At 42.4% G+C, this 22,947-nt stretch overlaps 2 protein-coding genes across 9 annotated transcripts in view; one reads left to right on the top strand and one right to left on the bottom strand.

Moving 5' to 3' along the window:
- LOC122556191 (mediator of RNA polymerase II transcription subunit 12-like protein) overlaps nucleotides 1–22,947 on the top strand; it is a 609,874-nt gene that overhangs the window by 167,149 nt on the left and 419,778 nt on the right. For all 8 annotated transcript variants that reach the window (XM_043702730.1, XM_043702729.1, XM_043702725.1 and 5 more), the window contains exons 15-16: nucleotides 3,202–3,306; nucleotides 8,272–8,454. In XM_043702730.1, the coding sequence (XP_043558665.1) occupies nucleotides 3,202–3,306; nucleotides 8,272–8,454 (288 nt within the window). The remainder of the gene's footprint in view (nucleotides 1–3,201; nucleotides 3,307–8,271; nucleotides 8,455–22,947) is intronic.
- Nucleotides 13,163–14,439, bottom strand: gpr171 (G protein-coupled receptor 171). Its single transcript, XM_043702889.1, has 2 exons — nucleotides 14,359–14,439; nucleotides 13,163–14,189 (listed from the first exon to the last, which is right to left on the bottom strand). The coding sequence occupies exon 2, from the start codon at nucleotides 14,153–14,155 to the stop codon at nucleotides 13,163–13,165; it is 993 nt and encodes a 330-aa protein (XP_043558824.1). The 5' UTR covers nucleotides 14,156–14,189; nucleotides 14,359–14,439.

The following is a 22,947-nucleotide window of genomic DNA, read 5'->3' as shown; positions in this document are numbered from 1 at the left end:
CTTCACTATCCTATCTACCTGCGACTCCACTTTCAAGGAGCTATGAACCTGCACTCCAAGGTCTCTTTGTTCAGCAACACTCCCTAGGACCTTACCATTAAGTGTATAAGTCCTGCTAAGATTTGCTTTCCCAAAATGCAGCACCTCACATTTATCTGAATTAAACTCTATCTGCCACTTCTCAGCCCATTGGCCCATGTGGTCGAGATCCTGTTGTAATCTGAGGTAACCCTCTTCGCTGTCCACTACACTCCAATTTTGGTGTCATCTGCAAACTTCCTAACTGTACCTCTTATGCTCGCATCCAAATCATTTATGTAAATGACAAAAAGTAGAGGGCCCAGCACCGATCCTTGTGGCACTCCACTAGTCACAGGCCTCCAGTCTGCAGAGAGATGTACAGCATGGAACCAAACCCTTCAATCCAACTCATCCATGCCAACCAAACATCCGAAATAAATCTAGTTCCATTTGCCAGTATTTGGTCCATGTCCCTCAACCCTTCCTATTCAGACACCCATCTCCACCACCTCCTCTGGCAGCTCAATGCATACACGCACACCCTGTGTGTGAAAAAGTTGCCCCTGAGATCCCTTTTACATCTTTTCCCACTCACCTTAAACCTATGCTCTCAAGTTCTGGACTTCCCCATCTCCCCATCCCAGGGAAAAATAGACCCCTTGTCTATTTATCTTATCCATACCCCTCACTGATTTTATAAACCTCTATAAGGTCACCCCTCAGTCTCCGATGCTCCAGGGAAAACAGCCCCAGCCTTTTCAAACTCTCCCTGTAACTCAAATCCACTAGCCACATCCTTGTAAATCTTCTCTGAACTCAGGTCATTGTACCCATTTTTAACCTGTTTGGTACATGGTTATCCTCTTGATGCTTGTTCATATATTTACTACCTTTCTATGATCCAGTTTAACATCTCCCTTGTTTAAGTAGAAACAAGAGTTGGCCACTCGGCCCTTCAAGCCTGCTATCCCATTCAATAAGGTCATGTCTGATCTGATTTTGACCTCAACTCCATACTCCTGCATTCCCCGACAATATTTCAATCCCTTGATAATCAAGAATCCACCTACCTCTGCCTTAAAAAATATTTAGAAGCATAGAATCCCTGCAGTATAGAAACAGGCCATTTGACCCAACAAGTCCACACCGACACTCTGAAGACTAACACACCTAGATCCATTCCCCTCGGGCAACCAATGGCAGCCCACACAAACACTGGGAAAATGTGCAAATTCCACACATAGTCGCCAGAGGCTAGAATCGAACCCGGGTCCCTGACACCGTGTGGCAGCAGTGCTAACCACCGTACTGCCCCCTTTAAAGATTCTACGTCCGCTGTCTTTTGAGGAAGTGAATTACAAAGACTCTTGACCCTCTGAGAGCCAAGATATTTCCTTATCTCTGCTTTCAATGGCTTGCACTTATTTTTAAACGGTGCCTCTTGTTCTGGACTCAGCAAAAGCAGGATCCCCCTCAGGATCTTACATATTTCAATTAAATTTGAAATTCCAGAAGATACAGGCCTAACCCTAACCTTAACCCTATCCTTCCTAAATTAGGTCTTTATATTTTCGCTGGATCCTATCAAGTGTAGGGCTACTGGTGAGTCACCAATTCAGTTGAGGGGCTAAGCTCAATTTGCCAATGGTGGGATGCAGCAGTCAGTTTAATAAGAAGGTATAACTTCCCTGATATTTCTTGGGTAGGCGAGGGCCTAGTGGCATTACCATTGAAGAGTTAAACCTGAGGCCCAGGTTATGTACTGCAGGTCCTGTTTAAAATCCCTGGATTTGAATTAAATTTTAAAATAAATGTCTGGAATTAAGAGTCTAATGATGGCCATGAATCCATTGTCTGAAAAACCCACCTGATTCGCTAATGCGCTTTAGGGAAGAAAACTGCCTTCCTTACCTAGTCTGGTCTACATGTGACTCCAGACCCATATCAATGTGGTTGACTCTCCCCTCTGGGGAGATGGGCAATAAATTCTGGCCTAGCCAGCGACACTCTCATCCTGTGAGTGAATAACAATGAAATCCACTCTGGCCTTTTGGATGTTTTGTTTGGCGTGTGTTTGCAGAACCACTCTGTAATGTGTAATGTTGAGAGTAGTATATCTTTCCATGACTTTTGGTTAAGTTGGGCAAAAGCAGGCTGACATGTCCCTTTACTTCAGGTATTTCATCAGAACTTGTCCAGTCTCTACCTAGCTCACTTGACCGAGGAGCTGTTCCCTCTTCAGTATTCCCTCACTACCACCATCACTGTCCTGCAAAATAAGGGAATTTTACACCACGGTGGTTGACTCCTATGGATTCGAAGTTTAAGGTCAGCCTTTCTCTATTTGGCTGTGTTGTCCTGCAGCAAGTTTGCAACCATCGGGGTTTTTGATTGGCTCAGGGTGAGCCTTCATCCACCATCTGGAAGGAAGCCCTGCCTGCAGGAATAGCTGTCCAATCAAATGTATTGGATCGAGTCCCAGCATGGCAACAAAGTAAAGGGGCATCATGTTGGCAGGCCCCTAGTTAAGACCATAAGAAATAGGAACAGGAGTAGGCCATTCAGCATCTCAAGCTTACCCTGTCATTCAATGGCTGGACCGACATTCCTCAGTTCCACTTTGCTGCGTTTTCTCCATATCCCTTGATTCCCTTCCTGATCAAGAATCTAACTATCTCATCCTCAAAGAGAGATGAGGAATTGGGTCTGTGGTTTCAGCATGGCTGGGATGGCTGTTTCCAATGAGGGGTTTTGCTGGTGGAGTGGGGAGAGGTGGATGAGGTGTGCTTGCAGCTGAGGGCTGGGAGCATGGAGTGTATGACAACACGAGGTGGGGAATTGGGTGAGTAACGTGGGGGTGGGTATCTGAAGCTTAGGTACAGGAGAAACAGGGCAGATGGGTGCACAATTCCATTTATTGTTTGGCAACACTAAGGGCAACGTTTTGTTCCCGGTGAGTATTTATGGGCTGCTTTTTGGATTTTTTAATAAAGAATCTAGATCTTGTTTATGAAAAGAGAATGAAGCAGAAACATATGTAATATGTTAATCCCCCTTGGTGTAACACAAAAACTTTCCCAGGACAGTAAGGATTAAAAGCACCACTATTGGTATGTGTATTTTTATAAGAGGAAGTTTGGACTCTGTTAGTTTGAAACTAAACTAATCTTCTAATTGTAGGAACATGGACTTGGAGAGCACATGGACATGGATTCGGGTCCGACCAACTTATTTGATGAAGTGGACAAGAATGACTTCAAAACTGACTTTGGACCTGAATTTGCAGTAGGTTGAAAGCTCTTGTTCAGAAACTCTGAACTGTGATTATTTTTCCCCCTCCCCAAGTTGTTTTGAAGTGTGGGATTGAGAGACAGAGGGTGAGCACGCACCTGGAACCTGTTTCTGAGGATCAGTATTCCAGGGAGAATTCAGTAGATTGTGAGAAGGAAACTAAAAAAAACGTATAACTAGCCTGGAAAGGAACTGAACATACCTAACTCCTGGTGAATTAACTGATTTATAGGTACTGAAGATGCGGAGGAATGATCTAAATTGGGGTCATGATGCGGTATGATTGAGTAATTCAACTCTCTGGTTTTAAAAAATGCTAAAACATTAATCTGTGCCAGGCGTTACTTTCAGTCTCAAAGAATATGATAGTTTTCCAACTGCTACTCAGAGTTTGTATGAAAATTATTGACAAACTTTCTCTTGATGTTACTTTAAAACGTGTTTCCATGTTGTAACCATGAGAATTTTCATCAAGTAAATTATCTTTAAATTTGAAAATAAATCCTTTCTGTAGAACTTTTGACAGCAAATTTATTTAACATGTGGCCAAACCAATCGAATGAGGAAGGGTCATTGGACGCAAAATGTTAACTGATTTCTCCTCACAGATCTGCCGAGCATTACTAGCTGCTTATGGTTTTGTTTCCAATCGAATGAGTTATCGGAATCAGGAGAGTGGTGCTGGAAAAGCACAGCAGGTCTGGCAGCATCCGAAGAGCAGGAGAATCGACGTTTTGGGGAAAAAGCCCTTCTCTTGAGTGACTGTTAACTGTACACTGCAGAATTCTGGTTTACAATAGTGTTTGACTGTGAAAAAAGGTGTCTTGAATTGGGGCTTAATCCCCACAGTGTGGAACCAGGCCATTCAGCCCAACAAGTGCACACTGACCCTTGGAAGAGTTACCCACCCAGACACATTCATCCTACCAATGTCCTTGTATATTTGCCCCTGACTAGTGCACCTAACCTACACATTCCTGAACACAATGGGACATTTAGCATGGCCAATTCACCTAACCTGCACATCTTCGGATGGAGCATGTGCAAACTCCACACAGATAGTTGCCCAAGGCTAGAATCTAACCCGGGTCCCTCATGCTCTGACGCTGCTGTTAAGCATAACATATACCACTCAATAACGATTGATTTGCTCTTGTTGTCTGTGCTAAGTAAATAATACCACCACCCATTCACTACTCTTGTTCAAAGATATTCTGTGAGATTGAAAATGCTGTGGTTTGAATCCATTTCAGTACAGTGCTCTTGATAGGGAATCAGGAGCCTGTGTGAACAGGGCAAGTGACTAACTCTATCTTAAGGAATCAGATTTTTAAAAGTTGTTCATGGGATATGGGCATCGCTGCCTAGGTCAACATTTATTGATCATTTCTAAAAGTTATTGAGCAGCTATGAGTCAAACTCATTGCTGTAGATCTGGAATCAGGTGTGGGTTAGATCAGGTAAACTTGGCAGATTTCTTTCCCTGAAGGGCAATAGTGAATCTAGTGGATTTTTACAACAGTCATGAATTTGTCGCTTTATGGTTAAAGAATCATTAATGAGGAGAACACTGTAAGAAGCAAGACGTGTAAGTTAGTTTAATTTATCACTGTCAAATCAGGTACAGGAACTATAATAGAGGGGAAGAAAAAGCAGTCTGATCAAAATAATCTCCAAAAATAAATTAGTTTTTCACAAAAAGTTAATTTTCAGTGCCAGAGTTGCTGTTTATCAATAATTAACATTCGTCTTGCTGTTCAAAATGTACTGACAGTGGACAAACCCTAACGTTCGCAAATAAATTTAGTGCGCATATATCTCGTCAGTACTGTTACTCTCTCATTCTCCTTTGAAGCTGAGTCACTCAATGACAGCCTGAGCAGAAAGCAAGATATAAAACGGCTTCTCCTGCAGATATTTTAATCAACGCAACGACATATCTCTGAGGCCTTCTGACTTCGAAGCAGAGATATGACCACTGCATCACAAAGGCCCCTTTTTGTGTGTATGGCCATCAGGAGTTGGTGTTCTATTTTCGTTTCCATAACTGCAGTTGCCAATAAACCAATTAGGGCCTTAAGCTTCTTGCTGGAGGAAAGATGATCTGTTGATCGAAGGGAGCTGTAGTACCATGAAACCACCTCTTTGCTCAAGTTTTGCAGTCCTTATTGAGTGTTAGTGAAGCCTGATTTATTTTTGGCTGTGGCTGGAACTCTTTGCAATTACAGGTTTTATTGAACTTTTATTACCCACTAATTATTTTGAAGAGCAGCATTTTATTGGACATGTTCCAATTGTTTCTCAATGCAATCCCCATGGAGGAAATTTAACTCAGTGAAATTGATTTTCAGGAAATGCCAAGCTTGCTGACATTAATGACAATTGCAGTTCATTTTAAGCTGATTTTAAAACATCCATTAAATCTACTTTTTATTTTGGGGCAACTTGCATGTATTTTCTATTTCAGTAGTTTTCATTAGCATCTTTTAAGTTGTCTCCAATAATTCAAACTGAGGTGTGATGGCACAGATTCAGAAGATAAAAATCTGCCTCCAGTAAAACCAAAATACCGTGGATGCTGGAAATTGGAAATCAGCATGGAAAATGGTGGTGAAATCAGCAGGCCTGGTAGGACAGATGGGACAGAGACACTGTTTCAGGTCTGATATGATTCTTCTAGAAGAGTTCTGCTCTTCTCCCCTACCGCAGCTTGCCAGACCTGTTATATTAGACAGGAAGCATTAACTCTTTGTCTTTCTCTACAGACGCTGCCAGATTTATTGAGCTTCTCCAGTTTTAATTAAAAAAAAAAGCTACCTGACTGAGGTTTTTGATGTGCAGTCTATTCCCCTATGCCTGCAGCATCAAATGTTTCTTGCATCTCACTTTTATTCTGGTGGTAGAACCATAGACACACATGAACACAAGAAAATCTACCGTCCTGATACTGAAGCGCTAAAAGTGATGAGCCATTTCCTGGGTGGCAGCCTCTTGCAATTTTAATGCAACAATTATTAAGGAGAATAGTGTATATGTTCAAAAGAGATGAAAGAACTGTGGATGCTGGAAATCAAAAGCTAAAGCAGAAATTGCTGGAAAAAACTCTGGTCCAGCAACATGGGCGGCACGGTGGCACAGTGGTTAGCACTGCTGCCTCACAGCGCCTGAGACCCGGGTTCAATTCCCGCCTCAGGCGACTGTGTGGAGTTTGCACGTTCTCCCCGTGTCTGTGTGGGTTTCCTCCGGATGCTCCGGTTTCCTCCCACAGTCCAAAGATGTGCAGGTCAGGTGAATTGGCCATGCCAAAATTGCCCGTAGTGTTAGGTAAGGGGTAAATGTAGGGGTATGGGTGGGTTGTGCTTCGGCGGGTCGGTGTGGACTTGTTGGGCCGAAGGGCCTGTTTCCACACTCTAATGTAATCTAATCTAATCTGTGGAGAGAAAGCAGAGTTAACGTTTCAGGCCCAGAGACTGTTCTTCAAAAAACCATATATATGTTTCATAATATCCTACTCCAGTTCCTGTGACTTGGGATCTTTAAGATAGTCCTTAATTGTTTAAAAAGTATTTTGTTACCTTCCCCTTGCATGGGTCACCTTCAAAGAATATTATGTGTATCCATCCTAATCTTGAAAGAAAGGCTGTGAAATTGGCAACTATTTATTTATTCATGGGATGAGGGCATCACTGGCTAGGCCAGCATTTATTGCCCATCCTTCATTGCTCAGAGGGCAGTTAAGAGTCAACCACATTGCTGTGGATCTGGAGTCCCATGTGGACCTGACTGGGTAAGGATGGCAGTTTCCTTTCCTAAAGGACGTTAGCGAACCAGATGGGTTTTTCCAACAATCGACAATTGATTTGTGGTCACCATTAGATTTTTAATTCTAGATTATTATTGAATTCAGATTCCACCATCTGCTGTGTGGGATTTGAATCCAGGCCCCTATCACATTATCTGGATTGACAGTCCAGTGACAGTGCCACTAGAGTATCACCTCCCAACTCGGTTAGGTTATCAATAAAACACAAAACCCAACTTGTTCACTGATGCCTGTTGGTAATGAAACTTCCTGTCATTATCAGGTAAACTTACACCAGTATGGTCATGCTCTGAATTGAATGTAATGATTACTGCTCCCTAAAGACCACTACCTCCAGGGTGACGGGAGGTGGCTGATAAACTCCACTCACACAAAAACATACTTTTTAGAAATTGTCAGAAATGTGATCAAGAACTTTTAACCTGTGGACATTCAAGAAACAAATTAATCCATCCCCATAGTAGTATTTTGGGTTGATTACATGCTACTTTTACAGGAGTTTACAGTTAAAACATTTAAAAGGCAAGTAGATGGGAACAGTTGAGTGGGAGATGGGCCAAATGCTGGCAAATGGGGCTAGATTAATTTAGGATATCTGGTCTGCATGGATGGGTTGGCTTGAAGGGTCTGTATCCATGCAAGCGGAGTTGGATGCTGGAGATTAGAGTCAAGATTAGAGTGGTGCTGGAAAAGCACAGCAGGTCAGGCAGCATCCGAGGAGCAGGAAAATCGAATTTTTGGGCAAAAGCCGAGCATTCCTGATGAAGGGCTTTTGCCCAAAACATCAATTGTCTTGCTCCTCAGATGCTGCCTGACCTACTGTGCTTTTCCAGCACCACTCTAATCTTGACCTGTTTCCATGCAGTATGTTTCTATGACTCTATGACACATGCTTAGTGCTTGGCATAAAGTGAGATTATAACAGTTAAGTTCTTTGGTGTAAAAGGGATCAAAGGGTATGGGAGAGACTGGGACAGGGGACTGAGTTGGATGATCAGCCATGATGTTAAATGGTGGAGAAATCTGGAAGGGCTGAGTGGCCTCTCCTATTTTCTAAAGTGTAAAACTGTATCCTTATTATTAGTTTTAGATTTAGTTACAAGTGCTAATTTCCTTATTGGCCATTCTATTTACAGATTTTCTCTCCAATGCCTGGAGATTCTTTGACTTGTGAGCACAGTACCAACCCTTCCTTGGAACAAGGTGCCCCAAGAGATGAGAAGCCAATCAGAAAAGAGAAGCAGAAGGAGTTGATCTTCCCATGCACTTATGAGCACCCTCGCCACCTTCAATATGCCACTCACTTCCCCATTCCCCAGGTAAGGAACTACTGTACCAGGACCCATCAGAAGAATGTTTCCAAAGGCAGATGAGGAACACACAACAAAAAGTTTTATCAGATTGTATGTCAGTGTTTGACTGTATTATCTTGAGAAGTCAAATGCTTAGTTTGGATGACTGAATGAGAGTTTAGTGTTGCTACGTTATCTTTGTTGAGAAGACCATTTGACCATAATCCTTTCTGTGCATCTTAATGTGATAATCTTTTCAGTGGAGTCTGTAAATGTTTAGGCATAATATCTGAAATGTTCAGACCAAATGCAAGTGGGGCGACGGGGGTTGGAGGGGATTGGGTTTTAAGTGTACTTTTAAAAAGAATGCATGGCTCCATGCAGCCATTGCAAGTCTGTGCTTAAGTTATCACAAATACTGCGACCTGGTTTCCTTGTATCCACCAGAGTATCTCAAAACAGAGGTTTCGTCAAGATGCCTGAGAAATTGGGTTGCTGCGAATGCTGCTTGACAATACTGTAGACCAATGTGTGCAAGACTCATCGGTAGCGATTGTAGGTTAAATGGAAATGGCCCAAAAAACAGGGTATACAAAAGGCTGCTTCTGCTCATATTACTGAGACATTGCTGCTGAATTTATGGTAGGGTGTTGTAAAGAATTGTGCACTTGTTGAGTTTGGAAGCTTAATTGCAATCTGGACAAAATGATAAAGCCTTTTAAGATGTACAGGTTGCACAGAGGTAAGGTTTGTTGTTGGCCACCAACCTTTTTATTAAACCAATTCTGTACCAACCTGTATATTTGCTTATTTGGGAGGCAAAGTACATTCGTAGTACTTGACTTAACGATGATTCTGCTAGATTGAGCCATTTACCCAAACATTGCGCACAGAATTCTTTCAATTCAGGTGCTGCATGTTCAGTCTTCTGTAACTGCTTAAAATTGGTCAGCAGAGTACCATTTCCTGATTGACTGACTAATACAAATGTTTGATGGTACGTGTGTGCATAACAGCTGAGTTTCTCTGTGTGGGACTTTAACTTGGGTAATGACAATTTGATGACATAAAGTAGTTAGATAGCCAGCTAATAATACATCATTTAATAGTCATTGGTGTCTTTCTCAGCAGTAGTCTGAGCTCATTTTTGCGGAACAGTCAATTGTGCTCATAAGCCTTCTGACTATTCTATTTTATATGTCATTTGTGGACCTCCTGGTGTGTTTTTAGGCCTTGCTCATTTTATTATCCATAGGCTGCTAAGAGGGACAAGATAAGAGAATTTTATCCCTCCAACCTTTTCCTTCATTCAATAAGATCAGGGCTGATCTGTGACCTTAATACCTTTACCTCATACTTTCATCTTTACCTCCTATCTTTGAGCAACAATAGTTAACAGAAATCTCCCAGTTGCTGAATTAAAATGAATAGTTAATCTAACATCTGTATGTAAGCTGTAACGTCTTACAATAAACATGTATTAATACCCAAGATGGCCAAAAAACCTATTGGTCTTCCAAAAAGCAGGTCCTGACAAGTTAAGAGGATCACCACCTGGGGGACAGCAGCCATTAAACTAACTTCCTTTCCTTTCCATCCGTCCATTATAGCCATGTTATTATTGTGTGTCTGTCTATGTAAAAGGGGTTTTATAAGTAAGTTAGACTTTCAACTAATAGTTATACACTGATGTTTCATAATTATCGCTGAATTTTTGTCAAGTACAGAAAACTGTCCTGTGCTTTTTGTCAACCTTAATCTAAAAGACTGATAAATTTGGGAAATTTTGTGTACTTATAAAATCTTTTAACTTTTGTGAAAGCTCTGGGGCTTGACTTCCAGTGCATTACCCCAGAGAGTCATGACAGGATGGGCAGCCAATAGTTCAAAAGTATCTCTGACAACGGCCTTCTCAAGATTAATTAGGGATGAAGAAGACCTGTGGCAACTTGCCAGTCATGCCACTTTTCTTTAAACTCCAGACTGCACAACCTTTTCATTTCTGTATCTGGTTGGTGGCTGATAGAATCTGTGGCTGCCTTTGTTGCTACCAGTTGAAGTCTGAATCATGCTACTTGCCCCACTTCAGGGAAAGAAAAAGCATTGCGTCACGACAAATGCCAGTGTTCATTGTAACTTCGGTATTAGATTAGATTAGATTACTTGGTGTGGAAACAGGCCCTTCGGCCCAACAAGTCCACACCGACCCACCGAAGCGCAACCCACCCAGACCCATTCTCCTACATTTACCCCTATACCTAACACTACGGGCAATTTAGCATGGCCAATTCACCTAACCTGCACATTTTTGGACTGTGGGAGGAAACTGGAGCACCCGGAGGAAACCCACGCAGACACGGGGAGAACATGCAAACTCCACACAGAGTCGCCTGAGGCGGGAAATGAACCCGGGTCTCGGGCGCTGTGAGGCAGCAGTGCTAACCACTGTGCCACCGTGCCGCCCACATAGGTATCTTGCCAACATAATTTCACGGACCCTCGGGAGCTGCCGTAGAAACAGAAAATGCCAACAACGGCAGGTCAAGGGGAATCTAAGGTAAGAGGCAGGTGTAAATGTTCAGAGTCTCTGATTAGCTGCCCCATAGCCTGATGGGAGGGTGAAATAGGATTCCTGCTGTGAGTTACCATACCAACAGTAAGTGTGGGATGGCTCAGTTGGAGTTAAAACCCCTGTTACTCTTCAAACCATTGCTCTCCACGATATAGGTAAGGCTAATGCTTGTTCAGAACAATTCTCGTCTAGTTTTTAAAAGGGTTTCAGGCAAAAAGCATGGGTGGAAGGGAGTGGGATATAAGTGACCAGAAAGGAAGACACTGCAACTAATGTTGAAGAAGTGTCTTTCTTTACCATTTCAGTAAATATGATTAGCTGAAGAGTTAAATAGGGATTGATTATAGAGAGCTACCGTGGATAGTGTTAACAAGTATCAATCTTGAGAGAAAACTGCTCATCGGTTCAACATCTAGTATAGAGAGAGGATGGATGGTTCTCATGGCACAGTGGTAGTGTCCCTACATCTGGACCAGGAGACCTGGTTTCAAGTTCCACCTGCTCCAGAGGTGTGGTAATACCTTTGAACAGGTTGGTTAGAAAGTAGATGCAAGGGGAGGAGAAGAAGGAATTAAAACAATAAATTTGAGTTGGAAAGGTAGAAATAATTTTGATTAATCTGTTCAGATATGACACATTTGGGGCATGCTGGACTTCAACCTTGACCTCCTGCTCTAGAGGGAGGGGGCACTACCACTGTACTAGAGTGAGCCAGATTTGGCAAGTGATTGCCTTTGCATTCACTGCAATTGTTAAATCTGCAGTTAGTACAAACTGAGAGGAAAATAACACTGAGTTAAATCAGAAGGTCTTTGCTCGAACAAAGTACAGGACCTCCAACAATGTACAAACAAAGCCTGAAGCTATTTTCTGCACTAATTGTTGCGCACTTTAAAAGCTAGGCAGGAAATGTAGTTTTCATTTTCTTCAAAGAAATGGCTCTGCTGTTGATTTAATTTTTTTGTCCTTTTGCGTCCTCAGCTTTTGTTTTAAAAAACATATCCTTTGTCACAATGTCTACCCTTGCTTTGTAGTGATTGATGGTTAGAAAACTGCAATAGAGCTTTAAAATGTACGCTGAGGAATGGGTTGCATTTACACTGAGTTAGATTCTGAGTGTGAGCCTTAGTCGTTTTATAAACCAATTGATTAGCTTTAGAGGTACAGTCTCTGTTGTGCAGGGTATTTAACAGCCACATTGGGCACAATGAGATCCCAAGAGCACTGGAAAGATTAAATGAGATTAGTCTATTTGCAGGTGTTGAAGATGGAAGTTGTATTGATCAGGTCAATGAGATAAGCAACTCTCCATTTCACTTGAGTGGTGGAACCATTGGCATTGATTTTAGTTGGTGCGGGGCAGCCCTGGGTTTTAATCGTTGGTCAGAAAAAGCTTTCAGTTTAGACTGTGCTATTGAAGCCCATCAACTTCTGCTTCTAAGATCAACATGCAAACACTGAGCAAAACCAGCTCCTGTTTCTTTTAAGCGGGTGACTCATTTTGCTTGTTTCTTTTCCTTCCAAACCACACCTATCACTTGTACCAACTTCTGCCTAATAAAGAATCCAGTCTCCACAGCCCATGCAAAGTATCACCACAGAACTGAGTTCTTGCAAATTTTAAATGATGTTCAAATATGTTAGGAAATTGGAGACCACATGGAGGAGGCACTTGCTCCTCAAGTGGATATCCTGACCATCATGACAATTGTTTATTCAATCACATCTTTAATTCAGCTTGAGTTTCATTAAATACAATATATAACACTTAAACTTGAATAACATTAGTCCACAGTGTTGTACACATTGCGCAGAATCGTTTTCAAAAGTCATAAGCATCATATAATCTATCGGTAGTCACAAGTGCACTTTCCACACTGAGCATTTTTCTTTTGTCAAGTAAGTTTTCTTGAAATAGTTTACCTTGCGTCGTAGACTTATAACTTCGACCCAAGCACAAACTCTCGAAGACCCCAAAGTAAAAACGTTGTCAATATGGTTTTTCTTCTTCACGCAGTTTATTTGCTGAGGGAATTGTGGCATCACAGCAAAAGCTTCAAACGTTCCTATTAAACCTCAAAATTTGTGCCATTTGTTTCAATGTTTCTTCTTTGTATAGTTTTGGGGGACATAAAAGACAGAATGGATAGGTGACTGTCCATTTTAATTGCACAATGTTAAGTTGGTCTCATTTGCTGCCTGTTCGGCCTCTCTTTTCTTGTGTTTCATCTCTTTGGCCAATCCAAACGTTTGAGTAATTTTTGACCGGAATGATTTGCAGAGGTAGAAATACAAAATGGGGTCAAGGCAGAGATTGAGGACGGCCAGGAGGAAGGTACATTCCTTCGCCAGAAACCAGGATCGCTGCACAGTGCAGTCTCCCACTGGCTTGTACTGACTGAGTGTGTACGGAGTCCGAACAATGTGATATGGGACAAAACAAATTATGTAGATGCCGGTCAGTATGAAAACATGCCTCAGAGTTTGCTGGACATCTTTCTGCATTTCTCTGTCCTTGTTTTTATACAGTTTCTTCACCACAAGGAAGTTGGAGGTCAGCATCATCGCTGAAACATTCATGAATATTGCAATGCAGATAAAATTGGTGAGGACATGCCAGTGCAACCCCAGTGTAATTTTGATCTCTGCACACTTGAGAAGAGGTTTTGGCTCTATGTTTTTGATGGGGATTGCCATATTAGGCACCATCAGCAGCAGGACCATTCCCCAAATGACCAGAGACATCATTTTTGCAAAACCTGGCTCTTGAATCCTTTGGAATCTTGAGTTTCCTGAGAGGTGAATATATCGATCTATGCTTACGAAGCCCAGGAAAATAATCGATGAATACATATTTACATAGATGAGGCACGCTGTAACCTGACAGTGGAAGATTTTCAAACCCCATGGAGCAACACCTAGGTCAACAATTATTTTGAAAGGCAGAGCCAGACTCAGTAGGAAATCGGCAGTCAGTAGGTTAATTAAGTAGATGTTGAGGCATTTTCTGGCTTTCCTTTGGCTTATGAATGACCAAAGTGCGATGCAACTCCCAATAATACCAATCAGAAAGATTAAGTAATAAAAATAAGTAAAAGCTTCCATCTTGTTATTGATTACACATGGTGTATGGGAACGGTTTGGCACAGAACTCATGGTGTGCAGCCTACCACAAAAAAAGTATTCAGACCTGAAGTAGAAAACACAAATAAGATGGCAAGTTAGCTTCTGGAATGATTACAATGTCAAAGGCATTTCATTATTTATACAATTCTGACTTTCTATGAGAAGTCAGGTACAATTGATCGAGAAGCACTTTGATAGGTTTGTGAAGCCAAAGTTGAGAGATTCTTACTGACCTGGAGAGCAGCCTGTAAGTGCAGTTAAGGTTGCATCTGGTTTCGTTGTTCTGTTTCAGAATAGGATATGAATGCTGAACAATGAAGAGTCTGGCTGCTTCAGTCCCCAAACCCTTCTGCTCATCTACATTTGAGAAAGGAAGTATGCTATTTACCTACTGTCCCCCGTTTCCCTTAGGAGGAAGCAGCTTGGCGGAAATGCTTGATGATTCAGAAAATGTCACCTGCACTTTAGTGGAATGCTATTAATGACCTTTTTGGAAGTTAAATACCGGTTTCTTGCCTGTTGTTTCATTATTAAAGTTCTTTTACATACCGACCACATTGTACATTCCCAGTTACAGTGTACTCTCAGACTGAATTTCCCTTATTACTCATGTGCGTGATAGGCAGTTGTTTTGTTTCAGATTACCAGAAGTATGCGTGTCAGTCTCTCAAAAGTTTTAACTGTGCTTATGAGCAATATTAAGTCTGTTTCAGTGCCCCTACTATCAAGGGCATCTCTGCTACAAGTATAACCTTGACTTTTTCAAGCTCAGTTCGAGGTTCCTTTCGTCCCTCCCCTGTCCATTCATTGCTGAGTGTTTGACTTTCGTATGGTAGTACTTTGCTTACAATGGCCTAGCGATCCCAGTTGATGTTTCAGTACGTTTCTTTCTTTAAGGAACATTTCTCTCTAAACCAATATGCAGAGAGCCTTTTAAGTATTTGCTTCTGCGAAAAGGAAATCAGTGAAACAGAAACAGAAGTTGTTGCCACAGCTTGACAGAAGGAAGTGAAATAGATTAGGGTTCAGATAAACATTGCGGTGGCTGCAATAATAAAGAACATGCAAGCAAAAAATCCTCCAAATGGAGCAAATGTTTTGCGTGTCGGGTAGTTTGATCATGGGGAGAGTGATTTGAATTCATTTTCATGCACTATGTATTGCTGATCTTATGTATTTACAGGAAAAGAAAGCAAAAGTGTTTTAAGAGTAGCAATGTTTTTCATAGGATACTAAAAACAAAACCCACTTAGAATTCTCGAATCCCCTGCACCGCGAAACCCAATGCGTCTCTAGATCTCTGTGTATCATAGACTCTGTAAAGTACAGGAGACAGACACACCAACCCTCCAAAGGTCATCTCACCCAGACCCACTGCACTCCCTGTCCCTTTGCATTTCCTGTGGCTAACCCACCCAGACTGTACATCCCTGGACAGGTAAGCACGGCCAGTCCACTCAACCTGCACATTGACTCACTGTGTCAGTGAGGCTGAGATAAGGCTACAGTAATTAAAATTTGGCACACATGTAGAAACCCATAATCTGGTTCTAAAAATGATGAAAGGGGCTGGAAGGCGATAATCACAATACTATTTCTGAAGAAGATTCAGTAGACTGGAAACATTAATTCTGCTTTCTCTACACAGATGTTGCCTGCCCAGCAATCCTTGTTTTAGTTTCAAAGAACGCAAACTTGCACTGTCTTCTCAAGCTGGTGGCTCTGGCCATGTCTGTTTTCTTGCATTTGGTGACAGATTTAGCTGGATTTCTGTGGGATTGCAGGCCCTTTATTTCATAACACAGGCCATCCTCAATACAGCTACACCATCCCATCCTACCCTTCATGTAAAAACACAGCAAAAGTCTATAAAACATGAAACTGATGTGTAAAAAAAAATTACAACCTGTGCTGACAAAATAAATCCAACTGCTTGGATGGCAGGGCTGGGAGGGGAAGAAATATTAAGCCAAAGCACTCCAATTAGGCATGTTGTTAACAGAAAGACATGTTGTCAATGTCTTTCACGTACGTAAAGCAAAAAGAAAACCCTAGACGATCACCAGCTTTGAATGTTTAGGAGTCTTTATTCACAAAAATGGATTTGTGAGCCAAAGTTTTGAAATTTACTCCAGTTGTTTTTCTACATCACGCACTTTTCAAAATAAAAGGTTTAGTTTTAAAGTGTAAACATTATAGCTTCTAAACAACTAGCGAGTCCCAGTGTTCGATCTGTTTTTAAAGAAGCGATTTGAAGACAAAGAAACTCCGTACCTGATTGACAAGATGGATCGCTTTGTTCCCAATGAGCTTTGTTAGACAAAACTCACGTTTGCGTTAAAAGAAGCAGCTGGCTATTTGAGTGGTGCACAGTCGACAGCAGCATCGTGTGGAAGTGTAATCTCTGTGCTCATGTTTTCCCCTTATTTCGGAGAGTGGTTTTCTGTGGGGTGTGTGGTTTTCTGAAAATGTAGCTGATTGACGTAGATGAAACTCAGCCTTCACAGCTCGCCTGTTGTATGTGTGATCCTGTCTGTGCTGAAAGGCTCCTGTACAGAATCGGCATGTTTTTGATCAGTTACAAATCTTATTACAAAGCCGCTGTCCCTCACGAAACACCGATTTTTTTTTTTATGTGGGTAGTTCCCACCTACCACCCCTCGGATATTTCACAGGGGTAACCGTGATTATTGCCAGATTTTCTTATCTGTGCTGACATAAGAGTTACACTGTTTCCTTTTTCAAAAGTAGTGACCACGCTCTGGTGAAAATTCACAGCTGTCATTCCAAGTGATGATCCTTCAATGCTTTCTCTCGGATTCTTGATCGGGAAGGGGATGACGGTGGGTGAAATGTCTTCACAGAAACCAGCGTCTCCTCACTAAGTCGGCCTTTACTTACACATGCATGGGACGTGACGTTGACCCAGCTAGCTCAGAGCCGGCTCCCAGAGTGAGCACAAGACATAGGAGTGGCCATTCGGCCCATCGAGTTCACTCCGCCATTCAGTCATGGCTGATGGGCCTTTCACCTCCACTTACTTGCATTCTCCCCGTAGCCCTTAATTCCTTGTGACATCAAGAATATATCAATCTCTGCCATTTAGCGTCCCGGCCTCCACTCCGCGGCAATTAATTCCACAGGCCCACCACTCTCTGGCTGAAGAAATGTCTCCGCATTTCTGTTCTGAATTTACCCCCTCTAATTCTGAGGCTGTGCCCACGGGTCCTAGTCTCCTCGCCTAACGGAAACAATTTCTTAGCGTCCACCCTTTCCAAGCCATGTATTATCTTGTAAGTTTCTATTAGATCTCCCCTTAACCTTCTAAACGCCAATGAATACAATTCCAGGATCCTCAGCTGTTCCTCGTTTGTTAGACCTGCCATTCCAGGGATCATCCGTGTGAATCTCCGCTGGACTTGCTCCAGTGCCAATATGTCCCTCCTGAGGTGGGGGCCCAAAACTGGACACAGTACTCCAAATGGGGCCTAACCAGAGCTTTATAAAGTTTCAGTAGCACATCGCTGCATTTATATTCCAAACCTCTTGAGATAAATGACAACATTGCATTCGCTTTCTTAATCACGGACTCAACCTGTATGTTTACCTTTAGAGAATCCTCGACTAGCACTCCCAGATCCCTCTGTACTTTGGAAATAAGAATACAAGCATGGACTACTTTCTATTTGGTGAGAAAATTCATAAAGCCAAAGTGCAAGACCTCCCATTTGGTCACGTTGAATTTCATCGGCCATTTCCTGGACCACTTTCCCAAACTGTCTAGATCCTTCTGCAGCCTCCCCACTTTCTCAGTACTACCTGCCTGTCCACCTAACTTCGTATAATCGGCAAACTTCGCTAGAATGCCCCCAGTCCCTTCATCCAGATCATTAATATATAATGTGAACAGCTGCGGCCCCAACACTGAACCCTGCGGGACACCGCTTGTCACCGGCTGCCATTTCGAAAAAGAACCTTTTATCCCAACTCTCTGCCTTCTGTCAGACAGCCAATCCTCAATCCATGCCAGTAGTTCACCTCGAACACCATGGGCCCTCACCTTACTCAGCAGCCTCCCGTGTGGCACCTTATCAAAGGCCTTTTGGAAGTCTAGATAGACCACATCCACTGGGTTTCCCTGGTCTAACCTATTTGTCACCTCTTCAAAAAATTCTTAGATTTGTCAGGCACGAACTCCCCTTACTAAATCCATGTTGACTTGTTCTAATCCGTCCCTGCTCTTCCAAGAATTCAGAAACCTCATCCTTAACGATGGATTCTAGAATTTTACCAACAACTGAGGTTAGGCTAATTGGCCTATAATTTTCCATCTTTTGTCTTGATCCTTTCTTGAACAAGGGGGTTGCAACAGCAATCTTCCAATCATCTGGGACTTTCCAGAACCCCTGCCACTACTGTTTGTTGTTTTTATAGACACTCCTGTTTATTTTTTCTTTCTTTTTTTGTTTCCTTTTTCCCCACACTACCACCTGACAGCGGTAGTACTTACTTTCCCCAGCACCCATGTCGTATGTGTGCAGGTGTCAGACATAGTGAAAAACAACAAGTGTGTAAATCTTTATTTGTATTCCACCATCAGAAAACACTCCTGTTTATTTTTTTTTCTTTATAAAATCAGTTGTAGTGTCTGTTTGAAGTCCTGTTGGCTTTGTCTAGCAGACGCTTTTGCATGGTTACATCATTAATCCCATTTACGTTGCCACTGAAGTAACTCCACAGATGCCAGTAACCCAGCACCAAGTCACCCTTCATTTACATGTGGAAAGTCTTTGACACTGACCCAGCTCCCTCAGAGCAACACTCCTGTTTATTTATTTTTTTTTTTGTGACAGGATGTCTAACACTTTTTTTTTAAACCCCACACTACCGCCTAACTGTGGTCGTGCTTATTTTTTTCCCCAGCACCCATGTTGTGTGTGTGCAGGTGTGAGACACAAGGTGTACGCATCTTTATTCAATTTCCATCACCAGGAAGAAAGGAAACACCCAAGTGGCCAGTGACAAGCAGTACCCTTCACATCGAAGGGCAATGCTGTGTGATCAAACAGTGAAGGGGAGGGAACACTCCTGTTTTTTTCTTTTTTCTTTTTTTCTTTTTTTTACCCCTCCACACTACCGCCTAACTGCGGTAGTGCTTATTTTATCCCCAGCACCCATGGTGTGTGTGTGTATACGTGTGAGACACAGTGAAAGACACAAGGTGCACGAATCTTTATTCAATTTCCACCACCAGGAAGATAGGAAAACACCCGAGTGGCCAGTGACAAGCAGTGCCCTTCACATCAAAGGGCAATGCTGAACACTCCTGTTTATTTATTTATTTTTTCTTTTTGTGAAAGATACAAAGTGCACAAATCTTTATTCAAATTCCACCACCAGGAAGATAGGAAAACACCCAGGTGGCCAGTGACAAACACTGCCCTTCACATCAAGGGACAGTGCTGTGTGATCAAAACAGTGAAGGGGAGGGTAGGGACTAAATCAAAATAGATTTGGAGGGAGAAATGATGCACTCCACTCCCTGCGGCGCCCACCTCTCCCTGAACAACTCCAGGGTGTTGGTCGACACTCCTGTTTATTTATTTATTTATTTTTTTATTTTTTATTCAAATTCCACCACCAGGAAGATAGGAAAACACCCGGGTGGCCAGTGTCAAACACTGCCCTTCACATCAAAGGGCAATGCTGTGAGATCAAAACAGTGAGGAGGAGGGTAGGGACTAAATCAAAATAGAATTGGAGGGAGAAATGATGCACTCCACTCCTTGCGGTGCCCATCTCTCCCTGAAAATAGACATCTGTTTCTTTTTTTTTATATATTTTTTTTCTTTTTTTTTAGTGCTTATTTTATCCCCAGCACCCATGGTGTGTGTGCGCAGGTGTGAGACACAGTGAGAGACACAAGGTGCACGAATCTTTATTCAAATTCCACCACCAAGAAGATAGGAAAACACCCGGCTGGCCAGGGACAAACACTGCCCTTCACATCAAAGGGCAGTGCTGTGTGATCAAAACAGTAAAGGGGAGGGTAGGGACTAAATCAAAATAGAGTTGGAGGGAGAAATGATGCACTCCACTCCCTGCGGCGCCCACCTCTCCCTGAACAACTCCAGGGTGTTGGTCGACACTCCTGTTTATTTATTTTTTTTTCTTTTTTTTTAATTATATATATATATTTTTTTTTACCCGGGCTCTAACATTCTTGTTCTTTTTTTTTCTTTTTCTTTTAACCCCCACACTACCACCTAAGTGCGGTAGTGCTTATTTTTTCCCCAGCACCCATGGTGTGTGTGTGCAGGTGTGAGACACAGTGAAGGACACTAAGTGCACCAATCTTTATTCAATTTCCACCACCAGGAAGATAGGAAAACACCCGGGTGGCCAGTGACAAGCACTGCCCTTCACATCAAAGGGCAGTGCTGTGTGATCAAAACAGTGAAGGGGTGGGTAGGGACTAAATCAAAATAGAGTTGGAGGGAGAAATGATGCACTCCACTCCCTGTGGCGCCCACCTCTCCCTGAACAACTCCAGGGTGTTGGTCGACACTCCTGTTTATATCTGTCGCCAGGACTCCCTGATTGGACCAGATTAACAGCCCCAATCAGGGTCCATCTGGCTGACCTTGTTCAGTCACTACAATGGGGTTAAAAAGCATGTTGGCCTTGATCGAATGGCAGAGCAGACTCAATGGGCGAAATGGATTAATTCTGCTCCTAGAGCTTCTGGCCTTACCATTCTTCATTCATCCTGTCGAAAGCACAGTTCAGTTGTGGGTGATGTTGTCAGCACTGCTGTGTCTTAGTTAATTTTTTAAAAAAACTTTGTGACACTCTCTGATGTTGGAAGTTAGTCAGATTATTAATCTGTGAAGGGATAAGAACCATGCCCGAGAATGTTCTTGGTAAACCCCAAAATTAACTCCACAGGGGTTCAGGACCTGGGAAGTAGATTAGTGAATGATACTATGGTGCACCAACCAGATCTCTCTGTTCTTGCACATTGTTTATTTTACATTGTCTCTTCATCTTCCTTTTACCAAATGTATCATCTGGTAGTTCTCTACATTGGACTTCATCTGTCCCTAATTCACCCACTCCACTAACTTGTCTACAGCCTTTAGAAGTTCTATACTGTATCGATTACCAATACTCTAATAATAGTATATTGGTCAAGCATTGGGATTCAAATAACAATATTTCAAAGATTTGTGTCATTTGCAATCTTTGAAACGGCTGCCTATATACCAAGATCGAGATCATCAATATAAATGAAGCAAAAGTAAGGATCCCAGTACTGACCCTGAGGGATATCCGATACAAAGAGTTTTTAAAAACTTCCATTGACTATTCTTCTGGTTCCTTTCCTCCAGCCATGTTTATACCTATGTTCATACTGTCCACTTTATTCAATGAGCTATAACTTTTCTCGCAATTTTGTTGTGTAGCAATTTCTCAAACATGTTTCGGAACTTCGTGTGCACCACGTCAATGGCATTGTCCTCATCAACACTCACTCACTCCTTCAAAAACTCCAGAAAGTTAGTTTTCAAAGTCATGAATAGACAATAGCCAATAGGTGCAGGAGTAGGCCATTCTGCCCTTCGAGTCTGCACCACCATTCAATATGATCATCCTCAATCAGTATCCTGTTCTTGCCTTATCTCCATAACCCTTGATTCCACAATCCTTGAGAGCTCTATCCAACTCTTTCTTAAATGAATCCAGAGACTGGGCCTCCGCTGCCCTCTGGGGCAGAGCATTCCACACAGCCACCACTCTCTGGGTGAAGAAGTTTCTCCTCATCTCTGTCCTAAATGGTCTACCCCGTATTTTTAAGCTGTGTCCTCTGGTTCGGCACTCACCCAAGTGGAAACATGTTTCCTGCTTCCAGAGTGTCCAATCCTTTCATAATCTTATGTCTCAATCAGATCCCCTCTCAGTCTTCTAAACTCAAGGGTATACAAGCCCAGTTGCTCCAGTCTTTCAGTGTAAGGTAGTCCCGCCATTCCAGGAATTGACCTCGTGAACCTACGCTGCGCTCCCTCAATAGCCAGAATGTCTTTCCTCAAATTTGGAGAGCAGAACTGCACACAATACTCCAGGTATGGTCTCACCAGGGCCCTGTACACCTGCAGAAGAACATCTTTGCTTCTATACTCAATCCCTCTTGTTATGAAGGCCAGCATGCTATTAGCTTTCTTCACTACTTGCTGTACCTGCATGCTTACCTTCATTGACTTGTGTACAAGAACACCCAGATCTCTCTGTATTGCCCCTTTACCTAAATTAATCCCATTTAGGTAGTAATCTGCCTTCCTGTTCTTACCACCAAAGCGGATAACCATACATTTATCCACATTAAACTGCATCTGCCATTCATCTGACCATTAACCAACTTGTCCAGGTTACCCTGGAATCTCCGAACATTCTCCTCACATTTCACCCTGCCACCCAGCTTAGTATCATCAGCAAATTTGCTAATGTTATTACTAATACCATCTTCTATATCATTAACATATATTGTAAAAAGCTGCGGTCCAAGTACTGATCCCTGCGGTACCCCACTGGTCACTGCCTGCCATTCCGAAATGGAGCCGTTTATCAGCCAACCAATTTTCAATCCAAGTTAGTACTTTGCCCCCAATACCATGCGCCCTAATTTTGCTCACCACCCTCCTATGTGGGACTTTATCAAAAGCTTTCTGAAAGTCCAGGTACACTACATCTACTGGATCTCCCTCATCCATCTTCATAGTTACATCCTCAATAAATTCCAGAAGATTAGTCAAGGATGATTTCCC

Source organism: Chiloscyllium plagiosum, chromosome 13 (assembly GCF_004010195.1).
Source record: "Chiloscyllium plagiosum isolate BGI_BamShark_2017 chromosome 13, ASM401019v2, whole genome shotgun sequence".
In the NCBI taxonomy this organism is placed as follows: Eukaryota; Metazoa; Chordata; class Chondrichthyes; order Orectolobiformes; family Hemiscylliidae; genus Chiloscyllium; species Chiloscyllium plagiosum.
Note: the sequence above shows the minus strand (reverse complement) of the source record. Positions and strands in the feature narration are given on the sequence as shown.